This window comes from Thermobia domestica, chromosome 3 (genome assembly GCF_964235325.1).
Source record: "Thermobia domestica chromosome 3, izTheDome1.hap1.1, whole genome shotgun sequence".
In the NCBI taxonomy this organism is placed as follows: domain Eukaryota; kingdom Metazoa; phylum Arthropoda; class Insecta; order Zygentoma; family Lepismatidae; genus Thermobia; species Thermobia domestica.
The window spans coordinates 333,328,443-333,347,331 of record NC_137456.1 but is presented as its reverse complement, the minus strand read 5'-3'; the positions used below and the strand labels follow the sequence as shown (position 1 = coordinate 333,347,331).

The 18,889-nt window shown below is 37.1% G+C and overlaps 1 protein-coding gene across 1 annotated transcript in view; it reads right to left on the bottom strand.

Annotated features, from left to right (window-relative positions):
- Positions 1-1,048: 1,048 nt before the first annotated feature.
- Sec3 (exocyst complex component Sec3) overlaps positions 1,049-18,889 on the bottom strand; it is an 86,540-nt gene continuing 68,699 nt past the window's right edge. The window contains exons 12-16 of the mRNA XM_081752764.1: positions 16,579-16,789; positions 12,208-12,361; positions 9,141-9,286; positions 4,632-4,826; positions 1,049-1,327 (exon numbers count right to left, since the gene is read on the bottom strand). Coding sequence (XP_081608890.1) covers positions 1,175-1,327; positions 4,632-4,826; positions 9,141-9,286; positions 12,208-12,361; positions 16,579-16,789 — 859 coding nt within the window. The 3' untranslated portion in view covers positions 1,049-1,174. The remainder of the gene's footprint in view (positions 1,328-4,631; positions 4,827-9,140; positions 9,287-12,207; positions 12,362-16,578; positions 16,790-18,889) is intronic.

The window sequence follows — 18,889 nt, the reverse complement described above, 5'->3', positions numbered from 1 at the left end:
TCTTCCTAATGGTCGTTTTCCGGTTGGTCTTCCAGTTAAGATTTTGAAAGTGTTTATACTATCTTCCATTTTGGCTACATGACCTGCCCATCTAAGCCTCCTAGACTTGATGACCCTAACAATGTTTGGTAAACCGTATAAATTATGTAGTTCCTCGTTATGAAGTTTCAGCCATTCCCCATTCCCGTTGCTTTTGGGTTCGAATATTCGTCTCAGGATCTTGTTCTCAAATACTTTCAGTCTATGTTCTTCCCTCAGAGTAAGCGACCATGTTTCGTAACCATACAGAACAACAGGCATGATTATCATTCTATATATTTTAAGCTTCAAATTCCTCGACAGAATTCGCGACGAAAAGAGATTTTGAACTGAATAATAACACGAATTCCCTGCTTTTAGTCCACATTTAATATATATTTTTTCATGTAATTTTTTAGTATTTACATGAAGTACACACTTGGAGTAATCAATATTTCTTTAAACTTGTAATTGCTGAGCAGTCTCGTATAGTACAGGGTGAGACAAAAGCCCTGCACTACCCATGTATTTTTGAAACGGGTTGAAGAAAGATGACGAAACACTTTGGATGTGGATAAATCGAGTGGGAGCGCACCAGATGGTGTCATTTTGAAATCCGCCATTTTGAATTCAGGTCCAATATTTCAAAATTTCATTACTGGTTATAGTTAGGTGAAAATTAACTTCAGATTCATATTTCTGGTGAAATTCTAGCCTAAAATACTGTAATGTGTCGCGTGGCCCCTTCCAACTTGAAACATTTGACCTGAATTCAAGATGGCTGCCAAGACGCCAAATGGCAATTACCCACATCCACAGTTTCGTCATCTTTCCTCAAATCGTTTTAAAAATAAAAGGGTGGTGCTAGAATTTTGCTTCATCCTGTATTATCTTTTAGCTTCTGTAATATTTTGGAAGGTATAAGAAAGGAGGAAAGGGAAAGAGTTAAAATAGCCTTATAGCACTGACCCACAAAAACTGGGCGGCGGCTAAGAACGTTATAATTAGTTGAATCATTATACATAAAAACTTGTTTGGTTATATGTACATATATTTATGTATTAAGAATAAGTTATTATTATATACAAGTTTTCAATCAAGGTAAATAACAAGTAACAATCAACCAATATATACATATACATATGATACAAGTGAACTAGTGCGACCTGGCAATTTCAGAGAAAAATTTCAGGATATCATCAATGGAGAATTCCAGAGTGATCATTGACTCAGGATAACATTTCTGGATCAGCTCCTCAATGTACTTATACTGCTGAATAAATTCCTCTTGCATGGCTCTCCACACCACCTACAAATATAGAAATAATAATATCAAAAGACAATAATACAATGGAAATAGTTTAAGTTATAACATTTGTAACACAGTTAAAGTAAAGCTATGCTATTTCTTTGATTCATGAAGGAAGAATGAGATGGAATTGCGGAAATATTTTACGAGGGGCGTTCCGTATTGATTTATGCTTTACTGCATTAGCATGTAAACACAATCGTTATACATTAGTAGATATCTAAACTTTGTCAATGTAGTCCCCCTTCAGCTTTATATACTTCCACAAACTCTGTGATAACGTCTCCAGGTCGTCCCGGAACCATTTTTCCAGTGTATGTCACACCAACGTCAGAACAGTTACCTACATACCTTAGAATTCAGCTAAATAATGCTCACGCAAAGGTTTCTTCAAAGCCTTGGTCAGGTGATAATCAAAAAGGGCCTAGTCGTAACTACGAGGTGCTGATAAAGACTGAAACTTGAGCTAGGAAGCTTAAGTTTTTGTGGAATACTTGTCAATGCTGTTACGAACCACTTCGTCTGTAACAATCATGTTTTCCATGCAGATTGCCAAAATCAACTTTGACTGTCTCATATCATACATAAGCGAAAACGTGACTATCTTTACAATAATTTCTCATATCATGGAAAAACAAAAAGTTGACTATTTTTTCCTATAATGTCTCATATAATGGACAAGGAAAGAGATTTTCTCAATATCTTTCGCTCACGTGTTATAATCTGTGTTAAGATTTTTAGGGACTCTTTTCATATGAAAAAAGGGTTTAGGCCACAATAGGGATCCCTCGACTATTTTGATAACTGATTACTACATACACAGGGTGTCTACTAAAGTTCCACAATGAAATTTCGTGACCCTTTCTTTACCAAATCATAAAATTTCCTAACATTTTCAAGAGCAAATTTGGGTGCGAATTACGCCGAATCCATGCGACAGAAACGTACTTTTCTTGCGATTTGGTAGCGTCTAAAACCAACCAACCACAGACATTTCTGGTGGTGAATTTTGACGTTTTATAGAACACAATTTTCCAATCTCTACTTACAAAGTCCAATCTCTACTTACACAGTTAAAAACAATCGTGACCCAAAAGCTAAATTTCGTGACTTTCATGACCGTTTTCCGATTTCATGACTTTTTCGTGACATTCGTGACCGATAGACACCCTGATACATCTCTATAATATACCACAGGAAAGAAAAATACAAAAGTTTAAGTTGTGTGCGTGTCCAACTTTCAATTCCCACCCATTCACACAGTATCATTGTACTTTTTTTTTTTTTTAATCAACAAACAGCTACGACTTTCCTGTACTGTTTCGTTATCGTAAATATGTACTGTATGGATCATGAATCCCAAAATTAACACATTTTGGGAAGAGTGTATCGTGGCACTTTCACACGCCAAGTTTTCTGTTTCTAAAATTCAAAAACAGTGCAAAGAAAATGAATTCACCATAAGATTGACCACTACCAAGAACATCACTAAACGATATAAAAACCAAGAGGTTTCAGTTATTAGTTTACCAAATAAGGCGTGTCGAATGCGACTGTACAATGTGGGGACTCCAAGTGCGTCTCGGAAGTTACGTCCAATGGCCTTCCAAGAACTCCCCTCCACCCTCTAGAAGACACGTGATACCCACACGGCTACACGTATCCCAGAAAACGTGAACCGCACCCTGCGCAACTAATTAACTCTCCGGAAGATATTTAAGAACCAAACAAATTGTAGACACCTTTACGAGCGCCATCCGCCCAATGATGAGCAATAATTCGTGGCTACGCTAGACAAAGCTTACATTTATCTATCTGATATAATAGAATTCGGTCATAATATGTACTTCGGCCGATCGCAAATCCCGTCCAGAATTTACGCGTCACCAGAAGGGAACTTTCTCGAAAGGATTTATGGTCGTCATGGGATAATGCTGTTGTGAAGGCTCACTATATCAACTCTGCATACTATTAGCAACACATACTGACGCCTATTTGCAGAAGATCTGCCTCATCTGTATGGAAATAACGCAAGTTCAAAACAATGCTTCATCAAGCACATTTCATTCTACCCATAAATTTCTGCAAAGAATAGAGACAACTGCCTGCAACAAGGCATTTGAGCACATATCGGTAACGTCACCTGTAGATTTCTGTGTCCTGAAGAGAGCATTTTCCTTGTGTAGTGTCACTACTCTCTGAGACCTGCGGAAAATATGTAAAGAGGAGCACCAGATTTCCTTTCCTGTGCTTCGTAGAAGTCTTCTATAATGGAAATTGTTTTAATACAGGGCTGTTGTTAAGACATATGCGGATCACACTAAGGAAAACAGATTGTGCCGCCCCCGGTTCGATTTCCGGTGGGAGCTCATGTGGTTCGGATTCCACGTTAATCAGTCGGTCCACATCTTATATAGCCTCGCTGCTGAACGGGGACGTTAAACTCAAAATCAACTCAACTCAAGACGGTGGCACTAATGGTTTTCTTGGGATAGTTTCGAGTTCAAATTTGATCCACATACACAACTCAACTCTGAATAAAGCTGTCGTACTTAATAAGGTTGGGCATCTCTAAGCTGTTAAATGAAAGCGCATTTCTATTTGAAGATAAAACACATTTATAGATGCTAAAGCTCCTTTCCACCTCCACAGACACCAGTGTGTACACTTTGTATTCACTCAGAATGGTAACTCTGTAGATATTGCAAATTTGACAACATTCAGATTGTTCTGAAGATAAATCTCAAGCCTTCTTTGGCAAAACTTTTTAAGTTGTTGCCTCACTGAAGTAGACAACCCACTGTTCTTTTTCTAACCATTGATCTTGCAGGATTTTAAAGCCATCCGGCACATATTTGTAACCGTAGATGCAAAACAGTTATCTGAAAAACATCACTTTTCTTTGATTGAAGAAATGTATGCGCCTTGGAAATTGCGCATACGTCATTTTGATCCAGAGAAAGCATAAACTGCTCGATCTTGTGAAAATTCTCGCGCAAGAAACTGCACACTCAATCCACGCTGAGCAAGAATGTTTTTAATTCTAAAAAGGAGCAGTAAAAGAAGAGCAATAGGAGAAAACAAGATTGAGTGCAGATTAAAGTAATAAAAGCCTCCCCCCAAATTAAAGGGGGAGGGGAAGGTGGTGGAAAATTAGCTTAATTTCCGATTGGAAGCAACATTTGACACATCTGGTATGTTCGGAGAGCACGTTCTTACTAAAAAAAAAAAAAAAAAAAAAAAAAAAAAAAAAAAAAAAAAAAAAAAAAAAAAGTAACCCTAGTTACGGGTGAAAACACTTTACCTGTAACAAATTCTCTTCTTCACACAGGTGCTTCTCTACTTTCCTGTAAAGGTTCTCCAACCCTTTTTTCACCTCTCGTGCAGGATACTCTCGGATCACCTTTCGCAGTTCCTGTTTACTAAACGCCATCTGGTAGCTTATCTCAGACTCCTTGACTCCCTGAGCTACTTTCGCTTGTACACCTTCGAAAAACAGCTGAGAAAAGAAAGATTCAAATAAAGGTTACAACTTACGTATCCACAACTATTCAATCACATAATTGCCAGGTTGAATTTACACTAATTTTAATACTAATACAAAATCGGCACAACACCAATTTCTGCAGGTATGAATGTCGACAGGAAAATTTCTCGTCTGACACACAGTATCGTATAGCTGCATTGTCAGCCCGGTCCAGGTAAGTAATTAATTCCTGCGTGCTCTATACGTAAGCGAGAAGGTTTTGGTAAAAGAATTTGATCAACAGAGACAATGATAGGTACAAAATAAGACAAAAATATCGTTAATAAATTCCTTAAGAGAAGGAGTTTTCGAGATGTCTCATGAGTTTATCTCGAAGTAAAGTCCGTCTAAGGTACTATAATTCCCTTTCACTACAGTTTTACTTTTGGATAACCCCGTTACATACCTCTTAAATACGCCAATCAAACTATATCTATTGCATCATCCCTTAAAATTAATACCAATTTACATATAACCTGCTCCGTGACTACGCTCCTGAGGCTTCCACACACTTTCACTACAAGTAACCTTTCATCATGTCAATAGAAATTGATAAATCATATTCTAAATTTGGAGACCTCTTAAGATTTTAATCAAATTCTTCCCAAGCAAACACGTACAGCATGGAGGATCACAAGCAATACAACTTATCATTGCATAGGTATACCTACTTATAATAAGGTATATATATATATATATATATATATATATATACAGCCGCGGATCCAGGATATGATCAAAGGATATTATCAAGGGAGGGGCTAAACCATAGTTTGCCGCTTTATCCAGTGTAAAGAAAGTAGGATTGGAGCCCATTTTATCCAGTCTATATCTCAGCGTCAAGCGGGTGGGGGTGGGGATTCTATAACCCTCCCCTTGGATCCGCGCCTGTATATATATATATACCACAATATAAAATATAATGAAAGTGTATTGTATTAAGCTTCTGTAATGCAAATATTGTCATACAATACTATCTTTTACTATTATTCAACCAAAGTGTCCCATCTATGGTATACTGCCTGACAACATATTTTACGACGGTAACACTTAAACGAACTTCCACGTCATAAGTTGACTACACAAATTACTAATATATGTTCACCGGAATTTGAATCAATCGATGAGTTAACAAAGTTGTCCATATATTAAAATTTCCAGTGAATAGTAATCTTAAACAAAGATCTTGTAATACACGTATATTCAGTTATCCACTTTTCCTCCGTTATATTATGGAGATTAATCTAGAAATTTTCACAAATGTTCCACTTTTCTTTAGTTAATATTGGCTTCGTCTTGAACAAAGATGAATTTTGTTCACTTTTCTCCTTTTCCCTCCAAACGTCATTCGCTTTCTTTGTTTCCTCTCTTCGACAACGATGCTGCCAGCTCCGATTCATATGAATGACTACGCTACTCGGGGTCACTGCCGCGTGAATAAGAGCCCGGAGAAGGATTGAACAGAGGAGAATATCACGAAAGTGCACGACATGATCCTATTGGACTGCTAAGTGACGCAACAAACTATTGAAACACATCTGGCCATCTCTAAGAAGATATGGTCCTCATCATTCGCAAGCCCTTGTACACTATAAAGCAGTTTCACAGTTTGTTCTTATGAATTTGGCGGTGGACTAAAACAGCCAAAGAGGGTTCTGTTTGAGACAATGTGAACATATACATGCAGATCGTGAGAATTTCCTGGCAGGATTGTGATCTAGCATGAAATGTATTTCTACGTGTAGCACGACCGCACGCCTACAGGCATTTCTTCATCACAACGTTGTTCTGAAATCAATGTGATTGGCAGAAGGCTTAGGAATAATAATACTTTTGCAGTGGGTTAGAGAAGCTGCAATATTACTAAGAAAATTGCGTTATGTTGAACTCATACAACATCTCATTCCTTATCACAATATATATATATATATATATATATATATATATATATATATATATATATATATATATATATATATATATATATATATATATATTAGGAATAACCCTCATACCCTATCAATTTATCTCCATATTTTGAATTTATAGCAAGCAACATTGAAATAGCACATAGTTTTAAATTCTATTCTAAGTTTTGATTCCGAGAAAATTAAACAAAACATTGAAATAGTAAGATTAAAATTTGTTCTAGGTCTCAGTTTCAACGAAATTAAATGAATTTTTTTATGTTTGTCAGGCAAATGTTTGACAATTTCTGTTGAACCAATTAAACGTGTGATTTTCTTTTTTTCCCTTTCTTTTTTCTTTTTTTTAAACTGTATTCAATCCTGTTTAATATTTGTTTTTACCTTTCTCGCTGTTGATAAACTGTGCTATTTTCAGCGAGAATTTGCAAACATCTATTATTTTTTAACGTCTCACAATTATGGACAAAGGTTACGGAAAACGGTGATGAGATATATGGTAACTGTGATATGAAAAAAGTGGGAGGAAAGGACAAAATCCTGAGAAACCCACGCACATGGTATTTGCTCTCAAAAAAACACTTGGCGGGAGCTGAAATCGAACCAGGAAACCCACACGTCAGAAATCAACGTTTTACCACTGAGCCATCGCAGCCCCGTGTAAACTGAAGGGTCTAGTAAGCATTTATTGATAGCGATAGTTCGTTTATCCTTCCGTGCGATTTCAATAGGACAGCCCATTTTATTACTGATTTCAGTGATAATAACAGAGTACTCCTACATAGAACAGATAAACAAGAAATCGAACTATTAATATAGTTCAGGAGTTATTATACTATTTAATTTACAGGGTAGTCCGTAATTATGTATATGCCGTTTCAAACACTGCGGTAAAGAAACTAGCACCATAACCTGAAACATCAAATTGAACATAACCACATAATTCTCATACCTTTCTTTACACGAATTTTAATCTCTGTTCTGCATGGCATGGTTCACCAAATGCACCATCCAAATCGATACATGCCTGGAGACGGAGAGCATCGTAGTCACAAGCAGACTGAGGGACCCATACTAGTATCGTGTGGAACTCTTCTGTGATAGCTTCTTATAGTTTGGCTACACATTATCCTTTAAAACACTCCATAAGAAAAAGTCAGGTGGAGCCAAATCGGAAGATCGAGCTGGCCAGATGATATGCAAGTCGCAGAATGCAAACGCACACAATATTCCAGAGACAACTGTTTCGCCATACTGTCTAGCACACACTAACGATTCTAAGTTCAGTCACTGTTATCTCTACTCTCAGGTTACACAGTGTTACCATATCGGAGCTTTTTGTCCAGAATTACAAATACTACAGTCAGTCAAACATCATATACATCATTATGGGCAACGCTGTACGCAATTATAAAAGTCTTCTAGAAAACGTAGCGAAATAAAATATCCAGCTTTAAGAAATATCTAATTCAATCGGTGACGATTTTACGGATCAGATAACTCATCACGATAGATCAAACCAATTATTCAAGACGTAATGTTGCTCCTTTTTCAATGCCTAGTTGATAGCAAATTTTAACCAATTATATATATATATATATATATATATATATATATATATATATATATATATATATATATATATATATATATATATATATATATTACATAATATAACATGGAATAATTTTACGAAGCAAATGTTAGCTAAAAGAAGAAATAAATAAATACGTAATAACAATAATAAAATAAAATAAACAAAACTCGTCACTGTGGGCGGCAGACTAAAGTTTGCTTTTTCGCGTGCCGATCGTCAACTGGGTCAGTTACAGAAGCGGTTATCAGGCGGCAGCACGGATGACCAGTACAGTCTTGTTGTAACCCAGCAAGAACTGATTCTTCGTTGGCTCTAGTTTTTCACAGCAACAGGCAGATCTCCCACAACCGGCGTCAGGGCAGAGGACCGTGTGAACACGAGGACCATGTGAAGACGAGGTGAATCCAAGAACAACCAAGGCTCTCCGAAACAAGGAAGATGGTCTACTACCAGGGACTTTGGACAAGTATTAAGTAACTTTCTTATTTAACTTGTAATCGGAGGCCTCAGCTCATAATTTCAAAATTTTTCATATAAACTTTCTGTTATCTAAATATTTGTTTATTTTGCTCTAATGATTCCTGCGAGTGTGTCTGGCAATACATACTGGCGCAAATACTTGTGCTTACTGCCGGGGCAATGAATACGACGGTCACATCAGATGTATAGGAATATTATTTATAACATAAATATTTTGGCTTATAACTGTATACTTTAATAAAAAGATATTACGAAAGAAGAAAAGAAAAGAAAAAGAGGACTCACATTTAGCTTCTCCAAGGGTCTTCCAAAATACTGAGTAACGTAAGCCTTTAAGGCGTCACTGTAACGTTGTTTAGCATCTTTCCTCAATCCATCCAACACACCGATCTTCAACTGCGACAGAAGCGCATGTAAGTGGTGAAAATTCTCTGGAAACAAAGGATACTGCTATATATATTCGTTCGTAGCTCAAGTCATTTATGTTAATTACTTATAATATGGGAGCAGATAGGATATATTTGCCTTCAACATGAAATTAATAAATCTAATTTCATATTCATTTAAAATAATTGAGCATAAAAACGAGAAAACATAAATAAAACAAGGGCTATTAGATTAGATTACAATCCATGTGTGGTGCTCGGGTTCTTGGCGTTCTGAAATTGTACATACCTGTAAACTGAGAAGTTATTCTGAAGCAGGGGCATACCCAACGGGAGGGTCTAACCGGGTCCGGACCCCCCAAAAATCTTCATAACTCAACATACAATTTGTACACTTTCCCAATAAAACTATCCTTGTTGAAGTGGAAAATGATTGATGTAACATGAAAATTTGGTCTTACATTTTATCTGTACTCTTTCTCTTATAAAAATATTACATTTCTCTAACTTTTTTCTGAAAATATAGCTACAAGTATTTTACAATTCCTTATTGTCTTTTCGGGTGCAGAATAATATCCGTTTAATACTACCATATACGTAGTGGCTGGTAGTATTGGACTCCCTACTCAAAGCTTGGGCCCCCTTACAAAAATTTCTGGGTGCGTATTTGTTCTGAGAAGAAGGTTACTGAAATGTTATGAGTCGGACTATTCGCTAAAGTATTGACACTACTCAAATTTTATGTTTTGTTCTCGCCACTATTTTCGTAGTCGGAACAGCTTGATAATCACCTATCTTCAATCTTAACAAACTCACTCTCATTTTGCCTCGCGAATCTTCTCTTTTGTAAATCGATCATCTCACTGTTTCTTCCGTTTAACTGGCAAAGGTTATTTTCCTCGTTAAGTTAATGTAGGAAGACAACTTAATTTCCCAACTCAACAAAGTGTGACTATCGAGACTCATTTCCTGGATGAGTGAATGTCTTCTACGTAAAGAATTTAAATGGTAGTGTTTAAGCTTCTTCGTTAACTAAGATGTTATGTGAGTGTCCTATAGCACCAGGGAAAGATTGTTCTTTATTTTCAAACTTAATATATGAGTTTTTACAAAATATCATGATTATACTAAAGTAGATAATCATTTTCCCTTTATCAAATTTTCTGTCACACTACAATACCATAAAATATCATCATCATCATAGGTATTCTACCACTATTGGTAGGTCAATTGCTCCAACTGAGAAGCTTCATGTCCTACGGTCTTCCGCTAACCTCTTCGACTTTACGTATGATTTTTCTGTTTTCACATCGTATACTAGTTGAGTCTTCTTCGTCCCCTCCCTCTCTCTCCTATCACCATACCCTTTAGTACGTCCCTCATGATACAGTTCCTTCTTAACCATTGTTCCAAGCAGTTCCTCTTTTATCTAAAATTGTTATTTTCTCCCCCCATCATTTCTCTCCACACGAAGCATTTTATGAGTCTTTCCCAACTCTTTATTCAAGGTCCCACAAAACATACCTTATTTCCTCCTAAAGACTTCTTTTGCCATTCCTATTCTTGCTTTTATTTCACGTTCGCACTAATAATACCCAGGTATCAAAAACTAGTCACCTGTTCTATTTTCTCTCCTCCTATTTCTATATTTGGCATCGACTGCTTCTTCCAATCACCATGGCTATTGTCTTTCTAATATATTATTGATTTTCTTTCCAGATTCCGCAACAAGTTACATTGGAGGTATTTTAATTAACATGTAATGAAACCATATTTACAATATTGTTGTATAGATGGTATCCTTAGTTTTAGTTCTTAACCTGTTCTTCCACTCAGCTCTTCATTTTTAGTTTTCCACAATCCTCTTTAAATTATAGGGGAATGTGAACTGGCCACCCTACTCCTGTTCTACTGTCTTAGTGGCTTCGCCTAGCTACGTTAGGTAAATAGTTCAGAACCTGACTTTGGAGAGAACACTCAGATATAGATACTACAAGGTACAGCAGTGGATCGAGCGATTTTAAAAACGTTATTACGAGAAAATTATGAAGTTAATTTGGGTGTAACAAGTTAAAATACTAACTAGACATGAAGCATTTTGTTATTTGTGAATTTAGATCACCAAACAGAAAGCAGTGTTGAAAAAAAAAAAGTACTGCACCACAAAAGAAAATGATAACAATGATTTTTTTTCTTGTGTCTGTATGTCAATTCCAGAACTGAAAAGTAGTTTCCACGAAGAGGTTCCGACAATTCCCTTAGATATGCTGCAAAAAAGTAATGAGTGATCTTAGTAAGAGGAATACTGAATGTGTACAGTGGAACAGCGGTCAACTGCAAAATGTCACTTTGGGCAGTTACGTTTTCGGTGAACATTATTTTCTTTATTTTGTGCCACAGTTTCTTCTATTTGGTGACTTATACTCACAAATAACTAAATGATTTCATGTTACACTTATTCCAACTTGTTACACCCAAATAAGTTTCATAATTTCCTCGTAATAACATTTTCAAAATCGCCCGATCCACTGCTGCACCCTTTAGTAAAGAAGAAGAAACATTACAACCAAAAAATCAGATTGTGTCACTGGTAGCTCACGTAGTACAGCATGCACATGGCAGCGGGAGATAATGGTTCGACTACCTGGCAGTTCAGCGATCACATTATTTATTTTCTCTCTCTCTCTTAACGTTTGCTCACACTGAAATGGTGTGGAAGAGAAATAATTTACCTGCCATGTTTCACTACCTCTGTTTTCGTCTATCAACATGACTGTAAGAACGGAGGAAGGTGTATATTATAATTCGAAGTAGCGGAACATTTTATTTAAATTACCTCGTTTTTTAGGGTGCCTTTTTCCCACATGAATGCAAATAAATAAAGAAACAGAGACACAAGTTACGGAAGCTGAAACAATTGCACTTTTCCTCTTATTTGAAATATCTATAGACCTTAGTCAACTCACCCATTTTCACCACTTCTTGAGGGGTCTTGTGATGTTCAGCAGCTATACGAGGAATGGCTTCAAACATAGCACCTACCAACTTGGCGTACCATTTATCCAAATCAGCTCGCCTGTCAGAAGCCTTAAAAATGGATTCTGCCGTCTTCGAAAAATCCTAAAATAAAAAGGGAATATGACTAAACGAAAGACATCCGGAGACTTTTCATAACATCAAAATTTATTCATAAACTCTTCGTAATTGTGACTTGTATTACAACGATAACATCATATATACTTGGGCAGAAAGTGCTTTAATGTATGCACTTTCCAGAGAAAAGAAGAAAAAAGAAAAGAAATCGTTAATAATGTATTACTTACTTGTTTATACAGATACTTAAGAAGGAAAGCTGAGATGGTGATGGAAAATAAACCTGTTTACAAAATGAGGTTTGATTAATTTAGATAATACGAACCACGTAAATAAAACGAACATTAGCAATTGTTTTCGTTTTAGTATTTATCGTACTTCTGTTGCGTATATCTAATATTCCATGTTACCCAGAGTGGTACGTTACGGCACCGACACACTGAAGGGCGTCACATTAAATTAAGCAAAAAATGACTAATGAACATGGATCGAAAGCGGCACCGTTTTACTGTGAGAAGCATATAAAAAAATAAAATAATAATAATAAAAAAAAAAAAAAAAAGGCGAAGGCGCTGATATAATGCCGAGCATCTCACAAGTGCGGAAAGGTATCGCTATCAGAATGAGGAAAGGAGTCAAAAGATTACTCAAAAAGTCGCACCCCATAAATGCAATGACGGTACAGATGAGAGCGAAGCGATCGCCGCACAATGCGGATCCCTACAGACAGATGAAGTATATGCACATGCACTCCTCATGTGTACACACTTCCGTATCTGGGTGATCAATCCACTGGCATATGTACATTATTGCGGAAAGACGGGGCACGGTGACTCAATAGTAGAGCGCTTACCTCTTGTGAGTGAGGTTCTCGGTATGATTCCCGACGAAGTAAGTTTGTGGTGGACAACATGGTGTCCGTGGGGTTCTCTCGGGGCACTCCCGTTTCCTTCCACACTCTCATTCCGTCGATTACTCCCATATACTATCCTTCACTTCTCTTCATCATTTGTCTCCCTCGGCCTGAAAAGGGCATAATCGTGCGCCGCTAAACTGAGAATTTGTACGTCATTGCATTTATCGGATGCGACTTTCTGCGTAATGTTTTGGCCTGGTAGTGGCACCTTTCCGCATTCGTGAGGTTTTCGGAATTATATCAGCACCCAAGCCTATTTTTAAATGTCTCTCATGGCAAAATCGCTTGCGACCCATGTTCATTAGACATTTTTAGCTTAATTTGACGTCTACTATCACCTCCTTCAATTTGTCCGTGCTAACGTACAAGCCTGTAAATTGAATGAAAGTTTGACGTCGCATTTTTAGCGTGTGGCCCTCAGGTTAACCTCCTGCAAAAAAAAAAAAAAAAAAAATGAAATCTTTAAGTTTTACGTCCCACGATTATGCCGGTTAGGCTAAAGGAGACGGTGATGATGAGAGATGAGTGAAATGGTGGAATGAAGAAAGTGGGAGGAAACGAAGATCTCCGAGAAAACCTACGAGCACGGTGTTTGTCTACCACAAAGTCCACACGGCGCGAGCTGGGATTGAACCAGGGACTCCAAGCACCGGAGGTGAACGCTCTACCACTGAGCCACCGCGCCCCCAACCCAGACTTGCAGTGCCGCATTATGCTAACCATAAAGCACGGAGAGAAATCTATACTCAAAGTTACAGAACTTGAAGAAGGGCGAATGATAAAATTTATATGGATAATTTCGATAGCAGCGAAATTTACTGCACATGCTTCCTATCTTTTCCCCCACTCCCGAACTAACTCTATGTGAATTAAGATATTCTAATGTTGATCATCGAAGAAACAAAACATGTCAGTGCATCCTATTGTAGGCTCCACTTTTATGTTGTCCTCCCATTTGGTCTACATTACGACGGCTCTTCGCTAAGCTCATCCCTATTATTATTATTATTATTATTATTATTATTATTATTTAGTTTAGTGAATAACTTAAAGAGAATGAAGAACATCAAAATTTAGAAAGTAAGATATTATCTGCAAAATTCATCATTTGAACTAATAATTCTTTTCAAAATCTCCAACATAGTGTGCGAGACGCACACCAAGACTATGTGGCGTTTTGTCATTGTTCCAAAACTAATAAGAAATCATCATCATCATCATAGGTATTCTGCCTTTATTGGCAGGTCACTTGCCACAGCTGAGAATCTTCCATGCTCCACGGTCCTCCGCTAACTTCTTCGTCTTCGCGTATGATCTTTTTGTTTTTATATCATCCATTAATTGTAGTCTCCTTCGCCCCCTCCCTCTCTTTCTCGCCACCTAATAAAGTAAAAGATATCTTAGACTAATAAGAAAAGATTAATATAATTCCGCTTAACTGTTCAAAAGTTCAAGCTTCTATGGCCTTTTTCAATATATTCACCTATGAAAGAAAGCTCTTTTGATACTAACCTGAAATGATGGATTTCACCGTAGAAGTGCTTAATAAACCGAAATGAAAAGAAACATACCACCCCTGCTTTTTTTCCACTTCGAACACTGCCTGGAAGTGACATTTTTCAGTGTTTAAAACACATTTCTCAGAAGCTCTTGATAGTAGGATACAAAGATTGCAATTATGTGTAAAAGTGGATGGGAATTATGTCGAAAGGTGACAGAAATATATAACTCGAAAACTGAAAACTTTTGAGAGTTTTATGTAAACGGCATACGCACTTCGTATAGATTTGGGTGCTCATTAGTCAGGGTTGGCAAAAACTATGGTTTTTATTGAAAGAAACAAAAAAAAAAAAAGTTTTTTGGGTTTAAAACAGGTTTTTTTTGGGGATTTAGGATTTGGATTTCTGGGCTTTCGGCATCTAAGGCCATTTAGCCCTTCACGATTTGAGGGATGACGTCCCTCGGCGAGCACACAATCCGGGGAAAGGGAAGGAAGGAAGCGGCCTGGGACCAATAAGTTAGGTACCACCCCGGCATTTACCTAGTGTGAATGAGGAAAACCCAGGAAAACCTCATTCAGGGTGGCTGGCCTGAAAAAGCTGTTACACTTTTTCGACCGAGTGCCCCCACCGGGAATCGAACCCGGGACTTTTTTTGGGGAGTTGAAAAGTTTTTTTTTGTTTAAATAATTTGCTCTATGTATTTGTATCACATAGAGACAGAAATAAGTTTGTTTCGCCTTGGTGTTATTATGAAAGAATCGAGTTATGCAGGAAGGGGCCACATAAGCTTAAAGCGGAATCCAAACCGCTTCTCGGCTTACATTCGAGAGAAACTGTCCTCCATTTGAACTCGAAACCGGGACTAATTGGCCACATATGCGAAACGTCTGCCGACTCACTCACAAAGGACTCCTGATAAAAAATACGTTTTACCGATCTTTACATACTTGTTAATATAACTGTCAAGAGTCATTTCAGAAGAACAAAAAGAACAGTTGCTCAAATGAAACCATTACACACAATTATATGGACAATTTCAAAATAGGGCAGAGTACAGAAGAACTATTTCAGTCCAAGTTAGTTCACTACGACTTTTATTAGTACAAGTTAAAGAAATAGGACTTAATTTGCATATCAGTAAGAAAAGTGAATAAAGATAAGAACTGTTTGAGTCCACTTTGGCTCTGACCCATTTATACATAAAAATAGATACCAAAGATACTTCTGATTTTAATAAATGTCTCTCGTGGGGTTTTATGACTCCCCCCCCCCAAAAAGTACGGTATTTCGATGTATTTTATCAATAGTAAATATTATTAAAATGAAACAATATTTAGAATTTTTCTTTGATTGCAATTGCATAACAATAATAATAAACTATAAAAAATCACAAAAGAAACATTCATAAACTTATAAAAAAAAGATGCTTTTGTAGTATAATCTCTTTGAGTAATGAATAGGGAATTTAGATTTGAATATAATATGAATAATATACGGGAGTGAATCGTGATAACCCACAAGTGTGTGTTCATCAAGATTTTACGAACACTTACACTTTTACGACCATGTTTCGTTTTTTGGTTTAAACCAGCCAACCCTGCCACTAGTTATCATATCATAAATGCGCACCCAATTTCTGGCCTATAAGAAAAGGTTTGAAAGGTTAGGATTACCTTAACCAATAAAAATACAATTTACCAAATACGGACTTCTTGCTAAACGACTGAAGTCATTTACAGTGGTAAGCAAACGAAGGACGTTATTCTGTATTCAGTTTTAAGAAAGAATCAATATCATTTCAGATGTAAAACAGAAAACTAACGCACCTCAAAATTAGCAACGAAGGGAAGAATTCCACATTTACTCTTCTTGTTGACTTTGGCTTCTTCAATAGATTTCAGTTGTGCCTGCATGAATCTATCAAAGCTTCTTTTCACTTGAACCAAAGCTGTGGCGAAGGTCATACTAAGGAACGAACCTGTGTCCTGGGCTGACATCACATGTTGACTCAGACGAACCAGAACATACATACAGTAACTGGAACAGTAAAGAAATAAAGGGATTTATAATACGAGAAAGATGCGTAAAGTGAAAAATAACATATGAACTAAACATCTCATTTTCCTAAAACTTTTAATCAAAATATTGTGTTCATAATGTTACTTTTACGATATAGTCACAGAAAATATAAAGTTCTTTATTAAGACTGGATTTAACTTCTGCATCTCGACTCACAGATGTCTATCGACAACTGTTCATGTCTATGAAGATTTCATGAACCTAGTCATAAGAGACCTCTGAATTATTTCATCTAATTCTAACAAGTGCGGCAGTGAAACGGGCGATTTTGAAACCTCTACTAGCGATACAAATTTATTCACAGCGATATAAAAGAATTAAATGAATTTACAATGCTTGCAATTTGTGAGTAATGTTTCTGAACAACTTGCACATCTTGCACCGACATGTCACGACACAAAATAGCCATCACTTGAAAATGACATCACGTAGGTGGCCCCCCTTTTCCTTCACACACATTCCAAGTCTTTTACTGAAGTTAGACATCACATCTCGCAGGACTGGCACTGAAATTTGGTTAACTTTCTCGCGAATTTGATCGTTCAGTTCCTGGATAGTGTGTGGTGGGTCACACCGGAAGATCTCAGATTTCAAATGACCCCAAAGGAAGAAATCACACGCTGAAAGGCCTTTACAGCAAAAGCGTGTTGTTCACCGGTCCACGACGTCATCTCAACTGAACACTGATATCACGGTCAATGGCAAAGGTTTGTTGTCCAGATGGCACCACTCTCGTTTTCTGATTCCTAACGTAACTTACTATTTCCAGGGTTTCAAAATCGCCCGTTTTACTGCCGCAAATGTTATTATATCTAAAGACCGATATTTAGAAATTACTTCTATACGGTGAGGACGATCGTCCGAAGCCACAAATGACAAATAGATTAATTATTCTAAAAATAATAGATGAACAAAATGGCGTATCAGCAGAACTCTTGCTCTAGCCTTGAAGTTCAGATAATCTGTGTAATTTCCGTGGTGGAATATTTTCTTTATTTGTTTTGAAGATACTGCAGTGTAAGGAGTAGATGCAATGTCATATTCAGCCACAATGGAGTGGTGCTAGCCAGGCCCGCAACCACAGGGGGCTAGGGGACAGCCCTCCCCCCCATAACTTTTCGTGGTCCCTCCAGACTTTTGGCTCCACCAAACCTCTGTGACTGGTTTCGGGCCTGGTGCTGACAGATGAAAAGTGCTCCACAAATTTGCTCTCAACTTTTGATTTGAAATATGGAGGCATTCACTTTCAATACTGTCTTGTGATTTTCATCTTTTACTGAGCTGACAATGAATTACCAACAATGAGCAGGTAAAATAGAGGTTTTACGATGGCTGATTCTTCCATGACAAAAGAAGAAATTTGTATCGTCAGAGAATAGAACATGTAGCAGCAAGTTCAAACTAAATGTCCACAGAAAGTCTACGGTTGTCTAGAAAAAATAGTGTTAAGATACGTATTAGGGTTGTATTGTAATACTGTGTATGTCAGTAAGCTGCTTCCCCTGAAAATTTACATATCACCAAATACATTTACGGCACACAGAGTGCAAAAAGGGACGATTGGACCGGGAATTGAATCAATGTCTCCGCTTACCGTGCCCATGCATTAACCACTACGCTACCCAGCCCACTGCCTGAACAGCTATACATTCTACAATTCTCGGAGTTCTGTCGCTTGGATCACATGGACTGTAATAACAGGAGTTGTCATAGAAAGTATGGCTATTCAGGGAGTAGTGTAGTGGCAAGAAACTGTGCCACTTGAGTTCATTTAGTTATGCCTGTTTTTATTATATATACACACAAAATCTCACTATGATTATTTGAAATAAATCAACTCAAGTGAAATAATTAAATGAATTGAATGACGATAAAAGTTTCTTACAGTGATAAGTGGTAGTGTGGAGTAATTTTGTTGCATAATTAGAATACACCATCAGATTGTGGTTATCTCAATTTCTAAGAGTAACTGGACACTTTCCAACCTCACAGTGTTGAACATACATGGTGTATTTTTCAAATACTTGGTTTGATTTTGTCGCGGGACAAAGCAACAAA